Source organism: Pollicipes pollicipes, unplaced genomic scaffold (genome assembly GCF_011947565.3).
Source record: "Pollicipes pollicipes isolate AB1234 unplaced genomic scaffold, Ppol_2.1 Scaffold_6138;HRSCAF=7277_pilon_pilon_pilon, whole genome shotgun sequence".
Taxonomy (NCBI): Eukaryota; Metazoa; Arthropoda; class Thecostraca; order Pollicipedomorpha; family Pollicipedidae; genus Pollicipes; species Pollicipes pollicipes.
Genome location: NW_023596818.1, coordinates 33,904,700 through 33,916,898, shown reverse-complemented (window position 1 = coordinate 33,916,898; position 12,199 = coordinate 33,904,700). Strand labels below are relative to the sequence as shown.

Here is a 12,199-nt window from a genome sequence, read left to right as displayed (position 1 = left end):
TGGGTCATAACTGTAAGCTTCTAAGGCTGTGCCTAAGAATTCTTGGTATAAAAAATTAGACTTGTTCATCTGACTTCATGTTTAGTTTACACAGAGGATTTTAACCATGCACATCACTGTGGCATAAGCCCTAAAATGTATTTGCACTAGCAGTGGTCAGTATCGGCATGCAAAAAATAGCAGTATTTGTGATTGATAACATGCCTCAGTATAGCTTTTCATGTCTGGCTGGACCTTGCAACCACACACCCACACTGCTGCACATTGCCCAGAGGCATCTGGCTTACCGCCCTGCTAAAATAACATAATGTATCATTTTAAGGTGCAGTAATTCTGGCTCCTGTTAGGATTAACTGCTGCCTTCTCTACCTCGTATTTGGCCGTCAGAGAGATGCTCATGCATGATGGTCGGATACGATGTATTACTGCTTAGCAGCAGCAATCTGAACTGGCCAATACAAGACATCACAGAGAACTAAGTTGACTGCAGGGTAGCCCTATTTGAGACCAAAAAAAGGACAATTTTTGAAGAAATAAGGCATTGCAATGGAAGCTTTAGGCCGAAATGTACCAATATTTCACAATAACGTTCTCGTTTCATACTCATACAATGGCTAACACCCTAGGGCCAGCCACTATCCACAGGTTTACATTAGCTACTGCAAGAAAAAATACACAGCCCTGTTAAGTACCATGTAAAATACTGAGCTGATTCGATTTAAGACAGTTCACAGCACTCTTAAATTAAATAAATCGCATACACACATCCACCTACACGTCTTTATCCAGATGCCGGCAACAGCGCCAGTTTTGTCTCGCCATGTGACAACGGAATCAAAAACAATACGTGGTATGTAAATCTCAGAGATTCACATTTTTCCTAGCCGCAAAACATGCTCTGTGAGCAATTCAGAAAATATATTCAATGATAATATTCTATTTGAGTAGCTCTTCTAGCAAAATACAAAAGCCGGCATTTTCCTCATAGCTCTGATTTGCAAAGAGAGAACAAAAACCTCAAGCTCTTATATCTTTGGAGCCTAATAATTATTTTCAGAAAATGTGAATTCCATTTATTTCTGGGAACACTTAACAGTGATTGGTCTTTGATTCGACAAGTATTTCTACAATAGTTGAATGGATGAGGCGTGCCGACCTTGAGGTTTGGCGCGAACTTGTGGCGAGCATAAAGCTGGATGGCGCGTGAATGCCTTATGTAATAATAAGGAGTGGAAGTGCAGCTTTCGTGGACGCGTCGGTCTCGGATCAAGGCCCTATAATAACTGTGGGTCGGCTCTGTGGTAAGGACATTGCTGTCGCGCTTTTTTGACAATTTGTTGTCAGTTTATGGTGGCGGTACAAGGCAACTTGGAGCGTCTTTTTGGCCCTCGGGACATGTGTGTTTGATGCGTGCAGTGGTTGCTGTGTTCTGGTGCATGGTCAAGCATCTGCAGAGAGACCATCTTGCAAGCCGATAATCTGATGGTGGATAATCTGGCGGCGCCTAAATGATCAGGGGTGCATGGCATGTCAATCATTCAGTGATCATAGGTGGTGAGCAATCAACTACCAAGACAGGTACACCTGCTTATGCTTGGCAACACATTATTCTAAGAGTAGTGTTCAGCCTGTTCCTAGAAAACAGTGACTGAAACTCAAGCCATCCATCAATTTTGACATGCATATTAGGTCATGTTTCAGCCCTGTAACATAGTTTGTACTGAAACTGTGGGCAGTATGCAATTTGTCTCCATTGATAATGTGCTATAAATAGCAGTCTTGGAAAGTCTATCTATTTTGCCTCTAATTTGGCAAGAGGTATGCAAAAATGTGAGTGTTTGTGATGAAAAGAAGGTAGTTTGATGCCCAGCTTTAAGGTTCTCGAGTATCAAAGATTTTAGCATGAGAAGCAACCATGCATGAGTATGACAATGCACTGTTCAAGTCATATCATTGTTTGATGCTTTACTTCTGTTTCAAAGGAACCTCCTCTGGTTATTCTCTGGCAAAATCATATTTTTCCTCACCCTGTATGATATAGCCTCAAGGCAGACATGTTACGATTGCACATTTATCCATGTTTAAAAGCTGCAGCATGTGTAAGCTGAATTTTGTTGTAAACTTGGGCACCTGCACTTGAATGGTTGCTAGCCACACAAATAGCTCAGCTTATGCCAGCCAATATCAGTCCTTATAAGTGGCTGCTGACAGGACACCAACTCAGCAAAAGAAAGCTTAAGATTCAGGTTTTTTATTGGTATGCACCTCCAGCTTCTTTGTGCATCTATATATAAATCTATTCTTGTTCCCATTTTGATGTGGTTTGAATGGATTGCACTATGTGGATTCTTAGTGTCAATTGCTCTCACTAGGCTGTGCCAGTTGCATCCTGAACCCACCATCCAGGGTGTCAGACTCAGTTTATTTTGATTACTTGCTTGTTTTATTGATATGGCTTCCAGAGGATTTTGTGGGTTACATAAGGCATGCTTGGTAATGTTGTCTTTCTTTACTGCGGTACAAATTGAAATTGTGATGTTAACTGTGCCAAACAACAATTGTCCTGTTGTTAATGATTTAGAAGATGTGTGTTAAGTCAAGGTTGGTCCCATGACAAATTCTCATTATCAGTTCATTAGTTTTTTTCTGGTAATACTGCATTCGTCCCCATTTACTTTTGTCCTTGTCTGCTTGGGGGTTGTCAAACAATTTGTTATCCACTCAGGTTGATAGTACAATTGCTGTCAGACATCTAGCATTTGGCCTTGATGACAGAGGTAAAAGGGCACTGCCCTGCTAGCAAAAAGACACATTGACAAAATAGCAGTCTTGGTTGTATACATTAGTCTATATTTATTTTGGTCATTTGTCTGTGTATCATTTGACCATCATTTCAGCTAAATGTTCATGTAAATGTGATCATGTTTAAGTTTCTTCAAATCTTGTTTTGATGACACTGTTTAAAAGGCTTGTTTTTTATTTTTTCTTTCTTCATTTATTTCAAGTTGCCTAAAGTTACCTGGTTTTCCTGCTAAAAGACCAGGACACCTGATTTTGCTGATGATGTCTCTTCAGTCAGTAGAAGTTCAGGCCACTACATTAATATTGAAACACAACTTTATAACCAGCTGTCCAATTCATGCCTAGAACTGGAAGACAGCTAACTTGTCTAACTAACAAAGTATCTAATGACTAAGCTAACTAAGTCTCAAATGAGAGTTTCTGGGTTGAAAACCAGACATCCTGTAGTGTAATTGGTCCAACACAACAGGCTGCCCAAACTCAGTAGAAAAATATCCCCCTTAGTGATTATGGATTTGAATAAACCTCTGGTCTCCGACCTCTGCACTTTTCGAGGGACAGGCTGGTAGCAGGGATTCATCAGGCATCTATTAGTGATACTAATTACCATAACCATGTCTTCTCAGGACTCGCCAATTATGCCTGGTTCGAGCACTCGTCGGAGTAAGCGTGAGGGGCGGGTCAGGCCACAGACCGCTTCAGAAAAGCCACTGAAGCTGGCCACTCACCGGCCGGGGGCGAAGTCGGGTGACGTGACGAAGTGCGAGCCGGAGGAGCCGGTGCCGGGCGAGTTGCGGGAGACCCCCAGCCTCCTGGTGAAGGACCAGGTGGGGGCCGATGGCTGGCAGGAGCGGCCGCCACAGACGTCGTTGTCTGGCTGCTCGCCGGCCGCTGCGGAGGCTGCGGGGGCTTGCTCTGGGTCGCCGCTCACCGGGCAGTGTGACCCGGCCGAGCCGGCCGAGGCGGCGCTGGGCCCGACCGGGCACGAGCTCGACCCCGACTGGGTCAGTGAGGAGGCGCGCCTGCGGGCCGAGACGGAGCGCGAGGAGCAACGCATGCGCCGCGAGGTGCGGCTCCGCAATGAGCACGAGCTACGCGAGGTGCGCTACAAGCGGCTGCTGCGTCTGCTTAACACCAGCCAGTTCTACGTCAACCACTTGGTCACCAAGATCGACGAGCAACACGAGAAGCTGAACGCGACGCTGGCGAAGAGCGCTGCGCGCTCCAGGAAGCGTCCGGCGGCCGAGGGTGCGCCGGAGACCGTGCGTCGGTCCAGCCGAGCAGGCGCCGGCAACAAGGAGAACGTTTCGGTCGAGCCGGCTACCAAGCGGCCGGCCCCGGCTCGTCGCGGGCGACCGCGCAAAGCGGCCCGTACCGACGACGGCGGTTCGTCCTCGTCGCAGCCGAGCTCGCAAGAGGAGCCGCAGGGGCAGGAGCAGGAGCCGCCACGGCAGGCCGACGCTGAGCCAACGGAGGACGGCGGCCAGCCGCGCCTCTTGAGCGGCGGCACCCTGCGCGACTACCAGCTCGAGGGCTACAACTGGCTCAAGGTGATGTTCGAGAACGGCGTCAATTGCATACTGGGCGACGAGATGGGGCTAGGCAAGACGATCCAGTGCATCAGCCTGATCGCGTACCTGGTGGAGCAGTCGGTGGTGGGGCCATTCCTCGTGAGCGCGCCGCTCTCCACGCTGCCAAATTGGCTGTCCGAGTTCCGCCGCTTCTGTCCGGCGCTTCCCGTTGTGCTGTACCACGGTCCGGACCGCGAGCGACTGCTCGCGGAGATCGGCCGCTTCCACCGCGTGGACGGCTGCCGCGTGCCCGTGCACCCCGTGGTGCTGACCACGTACGAGATGGTCATCCGCGACTCGCGCAAGTTGAGCCGCTTCCAGTGGCGCTACCTCATTATCGACGAGGGCCAGCGCATCAAGAATCACGAGTGCCAGCTGGTGCGCGAGCTGCGCCGCTACTCGTCCGTCAACCGACTCCTGCTGACCGGCACGCCGCTGCAGAACAATCTGGCGGAGCTGTGGTCGCTGCTCAACTTCCTGCTGCCCGAGATCTTCGACGATCTGGCCGTGTTCGAGTCCTGGTTCGACGTGGGCAGCATGGCGACGGACGAGGACGACGCCAAGATCGTGGAGCAGGAGCGCGAGAAGCAGGTGGTGTCGACGCTGCACAAGATCCTAACGCCGTTCCTGCTGCGCCGCGTCAAGCGCGACGTCGAGCTGCGGATACCGCCCAAGCGCGAGGTGCTCGTCTACTGCCCGATGGTGGACGATCAGGAGCGGCTGTATCGGGCGGCGGTCGACCGCTCCATCGCCAAGCTCATCGGCGAGCGCAACGGCGACGACGAGGACGAGCCAGTCGAGCTGGACGGGCGCGGCCGGCCTCGTCGCTCGTGCAAGGGAGACATCAGCTTCGAGTTCCTCTTCTCGGACGGCGCCGACGTGCTGGAGGACGAGTCGCGCTGGGAGGCCGGTCTGCAGCTGTTGGAGGAGTCGCGTGCCGGTGTCTCGCGTCCCAAGAAGCCCAAGCATATGCGCATCCACTTGCCGATGCGGTCGATGATGATGTTGATGCGCCACCTGGTGAACCACCCGTTCCTTGTGGAGCACCCTATCGATCCGGAGGACGAAGGAGTACCGGCTGGTGCCCGAGCTGGTGGAAAAGAGCGGCAAGCTGATGGTACTGGACGCCATGGTGACGCGGCTGCGCGCCGCCGGCCACAAGATCCTCATCTTCTCGCAGTTCGTCATAATGCTGGACATCCTGGCTGATTTCCTGACGCTGCGTGGTCACGCGTTCGCGCGGCTGGATGGTGCCGACTCGATCGCGACGCGCCAGAAGAGCATCGACGCCTTCTCCTCCGACCCTGACCTCGGCGTCTTTATCATATCCACGCGCGCCGGCGGTTTGGGCATCAACCTTAGCGACGCCGATACCGTCATCATCTACGACAGCGACTGGAACCCGCAGCGGGACCTGCAGGCGCAGGACCGCGCTCACCGGATCGGTCAGACGCGTCCGGTGGTGGTGTACCGGCTGGTCACCGGCGGCACCATCGACGAGCGCATCGTGGAGCGCGCCGCCGCGAAGCGGAAGCTGGAGAAGATGGTGATGCACACGGACAAGTTCAAGTCGGGCCGCCGGGAGCAGGTGAACTCGAGCCTGGCGCCGATCACGCCCGAGGAGCTGCTGGCGCTGCTGCGGCAGCAGCAGCACCAGCGCGTGGTGCGCGCCGGCGGCCAGGTGTTCAGCGAGGAGGAGCTGGACCAGCTGCTGGATCGCTCGGATATGCTGCAGGCCTGGTCCGGTCAGAAGGCTGAGCTCAAGCGACGCGAGACGACCGGCGTCTTCAAGGTGCTGGAGGAGGTGCAGGGTACGCTGTAGCCTCGGGCTGGGGTCACTGCCGTCGTGTGCAGGCGCCGGAGGTGTGAGCTGCGCGCGTGCCGGCCATAAGACGGGGGTCTGGTGCTGAGGGCGTGAAGATTACGGTACGCCGCTAGTGTGAGCCGGGCACGGTACAGGAGGAGGATGTCAACAGGGGAGGTGGAGATTTGGGCACTGAAAATCGTGTACTGGCAGTGCGATGCGAGTGTCACTGTCGTGAGGGCACGTAGCGAGACATGTGATGTTCTTCCTTGTCTTAAAGCCGGATAACCCAGATTCTCGCGGCGGCTTAAGTAAATTTGTTTCGTGCATTCCGCAGTCTGAATCGCCATACTCGATCTCCGTTATGATGTGCGAGAAAGCCGCGCGCCTTCGACGGACGGTGTGGTCGGATTGCGCCGTTGGTGAACAAACGCTCTTTCGTTTCACCGGCGCAAAGTGTTATTCCGCTGACGTTCCGAGTGCCCTGACATTTTGCTCCAGCAGTGGATTTTGTAAGAACTAGCCAAGCACATCTGTGGTTCGCGTTTGAAGTGGCGTGTGTGACGCCTGTAGTACTTGACTAGGGCATAGAATAAATGCGTTTTCCATCACCATCTGAATGTGTGGTTTGATTTGGAGGTATTTGAAGCTGCCCGTTACGACCTCGACCTCGTATGACCATACGATTCCAGCTATCGTGTCTCATGACGTTGATACTCAAAAGGCTCAACTACAATTGCTGCGATTTCGCGGTCTTGACGTGACGTGATTTAGATCCTATCTTGGGTGGCTGACTGAACCGCGAATTACGTGACGTGACTTTGAACCACGAATGACACACACGGTTCGTTTTGGCCTGTGATATAGGTATCTCGAATCCTGGGTTTGCATGACGTAAACGTGGACATCATTCAGTCAATCATGCGGCCTTGATCTAGAATGATTTTGGCAAAGGTCACGAACACCATGAACAAGTGGACAATTGCACTTTCTTAACCAGGCTAAATAATAAGGTGGCAAGTGGTGTTCATGGCTCATGGCATGAAATTTTATTCAAAGAAGCATCAGAGTTGCAGGTGAATCTCATCATGACTCCTGGAGCGCCGTCACGCGCTCACTTCCGTCCCACAAGATACGCTGTCATCTTGGCCAGACTCGTGGGCGCTGTCCTGTCGCGGTGGACGTGGAGCAGTGCCAGGTGGGTGAGCGTAGTATGCCCGATAGTGTTTCGCGCTCACCCGATAATGTTCCGCGCTCACCTCATAGTGTTCTGCGCCCACCCCATAGTATTCCGCGCTCACCCCATAGTGTTCCGCGCTCACCCCATAGTGTTACGCGCTCACCCCATAGCGTTCCGCGCTCACCCCATAGCGTTCCGCGCTCACCCCATAGCGTTCCGCGCTCACCCCATAGCGTTCCGCGCTCACCCCACAGTGTTCCGCGCCCACCCGAACCGGTTCCACCTTCACCCGACAGTGCTCCGCGCCTACCCGAAAGTGTTCCGCGCTCGCCCCATAGTGTTCTGCGCTCACCCGATATGGCTCCGCGCTCACCCGATAGTGTTCCGCGCTCACCCGACAGTGCTCCGCGCTCACCCGACAGTGTTCCGCGCCCACCCGACAGTGCTCCCCGCTCACGTTTTCAGCTGCCACACGCCTGAGAAGCCCCACTCTGTCGACGCTTCGGTAGGCGGCGCATTGGGTTCCAGACTCACAAACTACTTCATTTTGCCGAGTATCTCTTGAGATGCCTCTCGTTCCGCCTGCTCCAGCGACGAAGCGTAACATGGTCGCTTGCTCTCCATTGCTAAAAACTTGAGAACACAGATGCTGCGCTTTAAGCTTTTGATACGATGATGGCAGGTGTAGGTTGGGGATATCATCCAGAACTCCATTTGAAGCAGGAGTTCGCAGGAAAGCATTTTCGCGCGAAGCAACGAGTTTCACTTCGTCGCTGGTGAGGCGCTCACCAAGGCGTCGATCACGATGGGCAGGACGTCGACCATTGAGTAATGAGCTTTTGCCGGTGATAGGTGAACAGGTCCGCTGATGTTTTTCCGTCCTCGCCGATCCTGCCACGGGTGCCGGTCTTACTCTTCCTGCAGTCGCTGAAACCCATCTGTATGTCATCCTTATCGCGGGCTTGATCTGAATGTTCACGTCGTTAGCCCTCATCCTGTTGAGCATGGTCTTCAGCAGACCGACGAGAGGCACAATGTCCCTCGATGTCAATTGAGCAACCTGGAGGGAGACAGCCACTTTAACGCAGACCGCGAAGAAATGACTGAGCGAAGATCTCGTGCAAAACACGGAGGGAAACGTAGGTGCTTGCATCGGAGATTTACGCTCTAGTTCGGTAATCTTTGCTCAAGATGGGCGCCGGGTGATGTCTTTTTTCGAGGTTCTTGGCATAGCTTTGAGCGGTTTTAGTTTGCCGTTGCAGTCGTGCGTACCTTCCTCTGCCACTCCGGCGTCAAACTCTGCTCAATCTCTTGGCTATTGTAATGAAACCGCCTCAACGTTTCACACGCGCAGTGTGTTCCTTCGATGTTCAGCTCGGATTGAAAACAGTGCGGGGGCGAGAGAGGCTGCAACGCTGCACGCAGGCTGCAGCGGTTTATTTAGGGCCGAGGTCCCAAACCCATGCTTGTCAAATTTCTTCAAGTTTCGGCATCCGTGTATTTTAGGGTGTGATGCAGCTTTTTAGCAGCTGTGTGCCTCACTTTCTAAAAAACACGGATTTTCACGGCTCACACTAAACATGTCGCGGAGCTAGAGCATGGCTAGAACAGATGTGACGGGGGGGATGTCTGATCAGAGATGGGGGATTGAGCCGAGTGCAGAAGTCCCTCCGCCATTTCACGCGTTAACACAGACCTTAGTGAAAGCCGAAAATTCGTACCCCCTACTCATCTACTAGCCCACAAGTTTCAGTCTACAGCGAACTGGTTGGTGTCACTCGGCATTCAGGTCATGCACGTACTCTCAGGCACGGTTCCCTGCTCTGGTGTGGGGATCAGAGAGTCGCTGCCTTCATTCTATCCGACAGCTGAAAGGAATTACATATCTGGCGAAACAAGGCGGGCATGGCGCATACAGGCAGTTCAGTTGCACTACAAATGTTAACAAATATGTGAGTTCATCCTTTAAATGTCGCCAACCCGCACCTTAACCTGCGCCCGGCCGGGAGAAAGTTGACTCTCCCCTCTCTCCCCCCCCCCCCTGATTCTCCAGCCACATGAGAAAAACAAGGATACTTTGTGAGAGTCTTGTCAAATCATGAAGAATGCACTCCAAAGTTTTGATCTTAGGTTAAATGGGAGGTCAACAGAGGGTCATGAGAAGTCAAAAAGGGTCATCCTGGTAGTGCGATCAAGACCTATGTTAGCACGTCAAAACGGACAGTGAGGGCACGGAAATAAGTGTTAAACTGGATGGAGTCGATACCGATGGTTTTTTGTTTCCCACAAATGTCAAGTCAGATCATGTTACCGCTCAAAATTGACCTACCAGAAGCGTACAAGAGCGATACTTTTCACGCTGTGCTTCTAAGTTTATTTTGTTAGGTGCACCTGTTAAAAAGGATTTCAAACGCAAAAATATTATTTTTAGGCTGACTTGAAGGTCGTCCAAGATAAAGTTAGGTCAAAACCCATCCGTATGAAAAAGTAGGTGCTAACCTGGTCTATGTGACCAGTACCATGTCGTATTTTTTCTGTGGTTAGAAATTGTGTGATGTACATCTACAGCACTCAAAGTCGCATAGCTACCTTAGAATATGAACATTAAACATAGCCCCTTCGACGTTGTTTTTGGTTTTTGTTTTCTTAGAAGTTTTTTAGAGGTTGATCTGTGATCTGACCTAGGGCACTGGTCTTGGTAGATCAAAGTCCCACATTGGCACGAAGGATGCCAAGTTGTTATATGAGCAAACGCCGACACGTGTTGTTGCCAACGTTCGTTGTTGACCTGTGCTCGAAAAACCATCGGGCTCCCTGGTCGGGCCTGGGTTAAAGTGGCACAGTGTCTGGGAAAAAACAGCGTTTAGGGTGTGACAAGTTGACTGAACCCGGGCTGTGACCCCCTCCCCCCCCCCCTCCTCAATTGGTTTTGCGAAACCACACCTCACATCACACCTCCACACCCCACCTCACATCACACCTCCACGCCGCATCTCACATCACATCACACCTCCACACTACACCACGCCTCATATCACACCTCACACCTCCCAATTTTAACTGTAACGGTCTCGAATGCCGCGTTTCGTCTACCCTTCGCATCACATTCCCGGACAAAGGTTGCGCATTTCATGGCTACATCACGTATTTGCGTGCGGATTTTTCCTTGAGCCCATTGACTCACAGGTAACCTGTGTTTCTGCCAGTTTGACACGGTACTGCGGTGCCCAGGTAGGAAAAATGATCTGCCACCCTCTACTCTGACTTCCTCGGACCTGATGATGCGTGCCTGACTTTTTTCGATTTAGTCCCAGCCTTTTAAATGGATGAATTTGTACACCAGTGATCTAGCTGATTCTGCAGCCAGTCCTAATTCCTTTCGTATTTTAGCTTAGTTATGCCGGTTTGAGGATGGGGTCATGACATACGCCTGGTCAGGCATCAGGCATCAGGGTCAGACATCAGCTACGGCAGTAGGTCAGGCCGGCACATCAGCCATCAGCCACGACTCAGTGCCGAAGTGGAGGCATGCCGGGGCGCAACACCTGGGCATCCGCACAGCAGACCTTCGACCACCATTGGATCGTGGCCCGATGGTGCTGTGGCACGCACCGGGTCAGAGCCGGGCCGTACCCGACGCGATGACCGAGCTGCACAGGTGTGACTGAGGTTGCCGGATGAGTCCGATGACCATGCGCTGCGCTGGTGGCGTTTCCTTCCAGTGATGGACGCTACAGAACGTCAGCTGAAGCTTACGACGAGCGCAGGTGATTCCATCGCCGCGAAGTCGCGTCTTTATGAATTCAAAGTGCTGTAACTCAGGCAGAATAAGTGATTGCATGGGTCAGTGGACACGAGCTGCCTTCTGGTGAGTCAACCAGTGTTGCAAGGCATGCTGCTGGGCATTGTGAGCTGAATTTCTGGACGGCCGCCCGCGGCTGCGAGCTGACTTGAACCGCGGCCATTTCGCCCACCACTAATGTGAACACTAACGGCAGCCGGCATCTGCATGGCCCGTTTCGTGGTCTGCAAAGGACGGATGTGCGTTCCAGTGTTTTCACAGAACCACCCGGCTGCATAATAACGTGCTAGCCCGATATAAATCTCGTTTTATGACCGCCATTATCGCCAAACATTACCTTCCCCACACGGAAATGTCAAGGATAGTTCGTAGGTTTGCTAACAGATGGCTCTGCTGGTCTGGTTACCCGACGAAGCACGTAGGTTGGTGTTCGCTTCGCCTGTGTCGTTTGAAGTCTCCGAGATGATTTAATAAGTCTCCCAGACCATTTAAAGGGACTTTTGCGGGCCTGGCTTCTCTGGAATGTGTTGATAGTGAGTCACGGTGCGAATTTGTGACACGCAGCTGGTGGGTTTCAGACATTGGCTGTTTTTGCCTGCCCTCGCCAGCTCTGTGGCGTGCTGGCGGGCCTTGGCTGGGGCCCATGCCGTCACGTACTCCATACAGTAGAGCGTACACGGCGTGTGTTGCCGTTGGTCAGGGAGTGAGCTGTCAGAGCTGATTCGATCGACACGGACCGGGTCGTATAGCCGCCTGGCTGTCAGTACACCACAGTCGATCGACACCCCATCGTCCAACGTCATCACCATAAGCTGATAATGTCACTTGTCGCGGACTCATCGTCCGCTGACTGGCAGAGTGAGCTCGGGCAGCTGGACTGAGTCTGACCGGGAGGAAGCGGGCGGTCCTGCGCGGGCTGCGGTGAGTCCTCTCGGAGGAGGACGGCGAGCAGGTGGGCGGAACGGCCGGTCAGCTGCCCGGGCCCGCACCAGCGGAGGACCGGCTCGGCGCCAGGGCGGGCGCCAATGGCGTATGCATGG

The 12,199-nt window shown here is 52.7% G+C and overlaps 2 protein-coding genes and 1 pseudogene across 2 annotated transcripts; 2 read left to right on the top strand and 1 right to left on the bottom strand.

Annotated features, from left to right (window-relative positions):
• The window catches only part of LOC119105607 (obg-like ATPase 1), a 51,071-nt pseudogene extending 50,184 nt beyond the window's left edge, over nucleotides 1–887 (bottom strand).
• Nucleotides 888–3,440: 2,553 nt separating this feature from the next.
• Nucleotides 3,441–5,488, top strand: LOC119105606 (lymphocyte-specific helicase-like). The gene is made up of 4 exons (XM_037229066.1): nucleotides 3,441–3,482; nucleotides 3,765–4,064; nucleotides 4,290–5,365; nucleotides 5,476–5,488. Exons 1-4 carry the CDS (start codon nucleotides 3,441–3,443, stop codon nucleotides 5,486–5,488), a joined length of 1,431 nt encoding a protein of 476 aa, XP_037084961.1.
• Nucleotides 5,482–6,781, top strand: LOC119105700 (lymphocyte-specific helicase). The gene has a single exon (XM_037229168.1). It carries the CDS (start codon nucleotides 5,488–5,490, stop codon nucleotides 6,193–6,195), a length of 708 nt encoding a protein of 235 aa, XP_037085063.1. The 5' UTR covers nucleotides 5,482–5,487; the 3' UTR covers nucleotides 6,196–6,781.
• The last annotated feature ends 5,418 nt before the right edge of the window (nucleotides 6,782–12,199 follow it).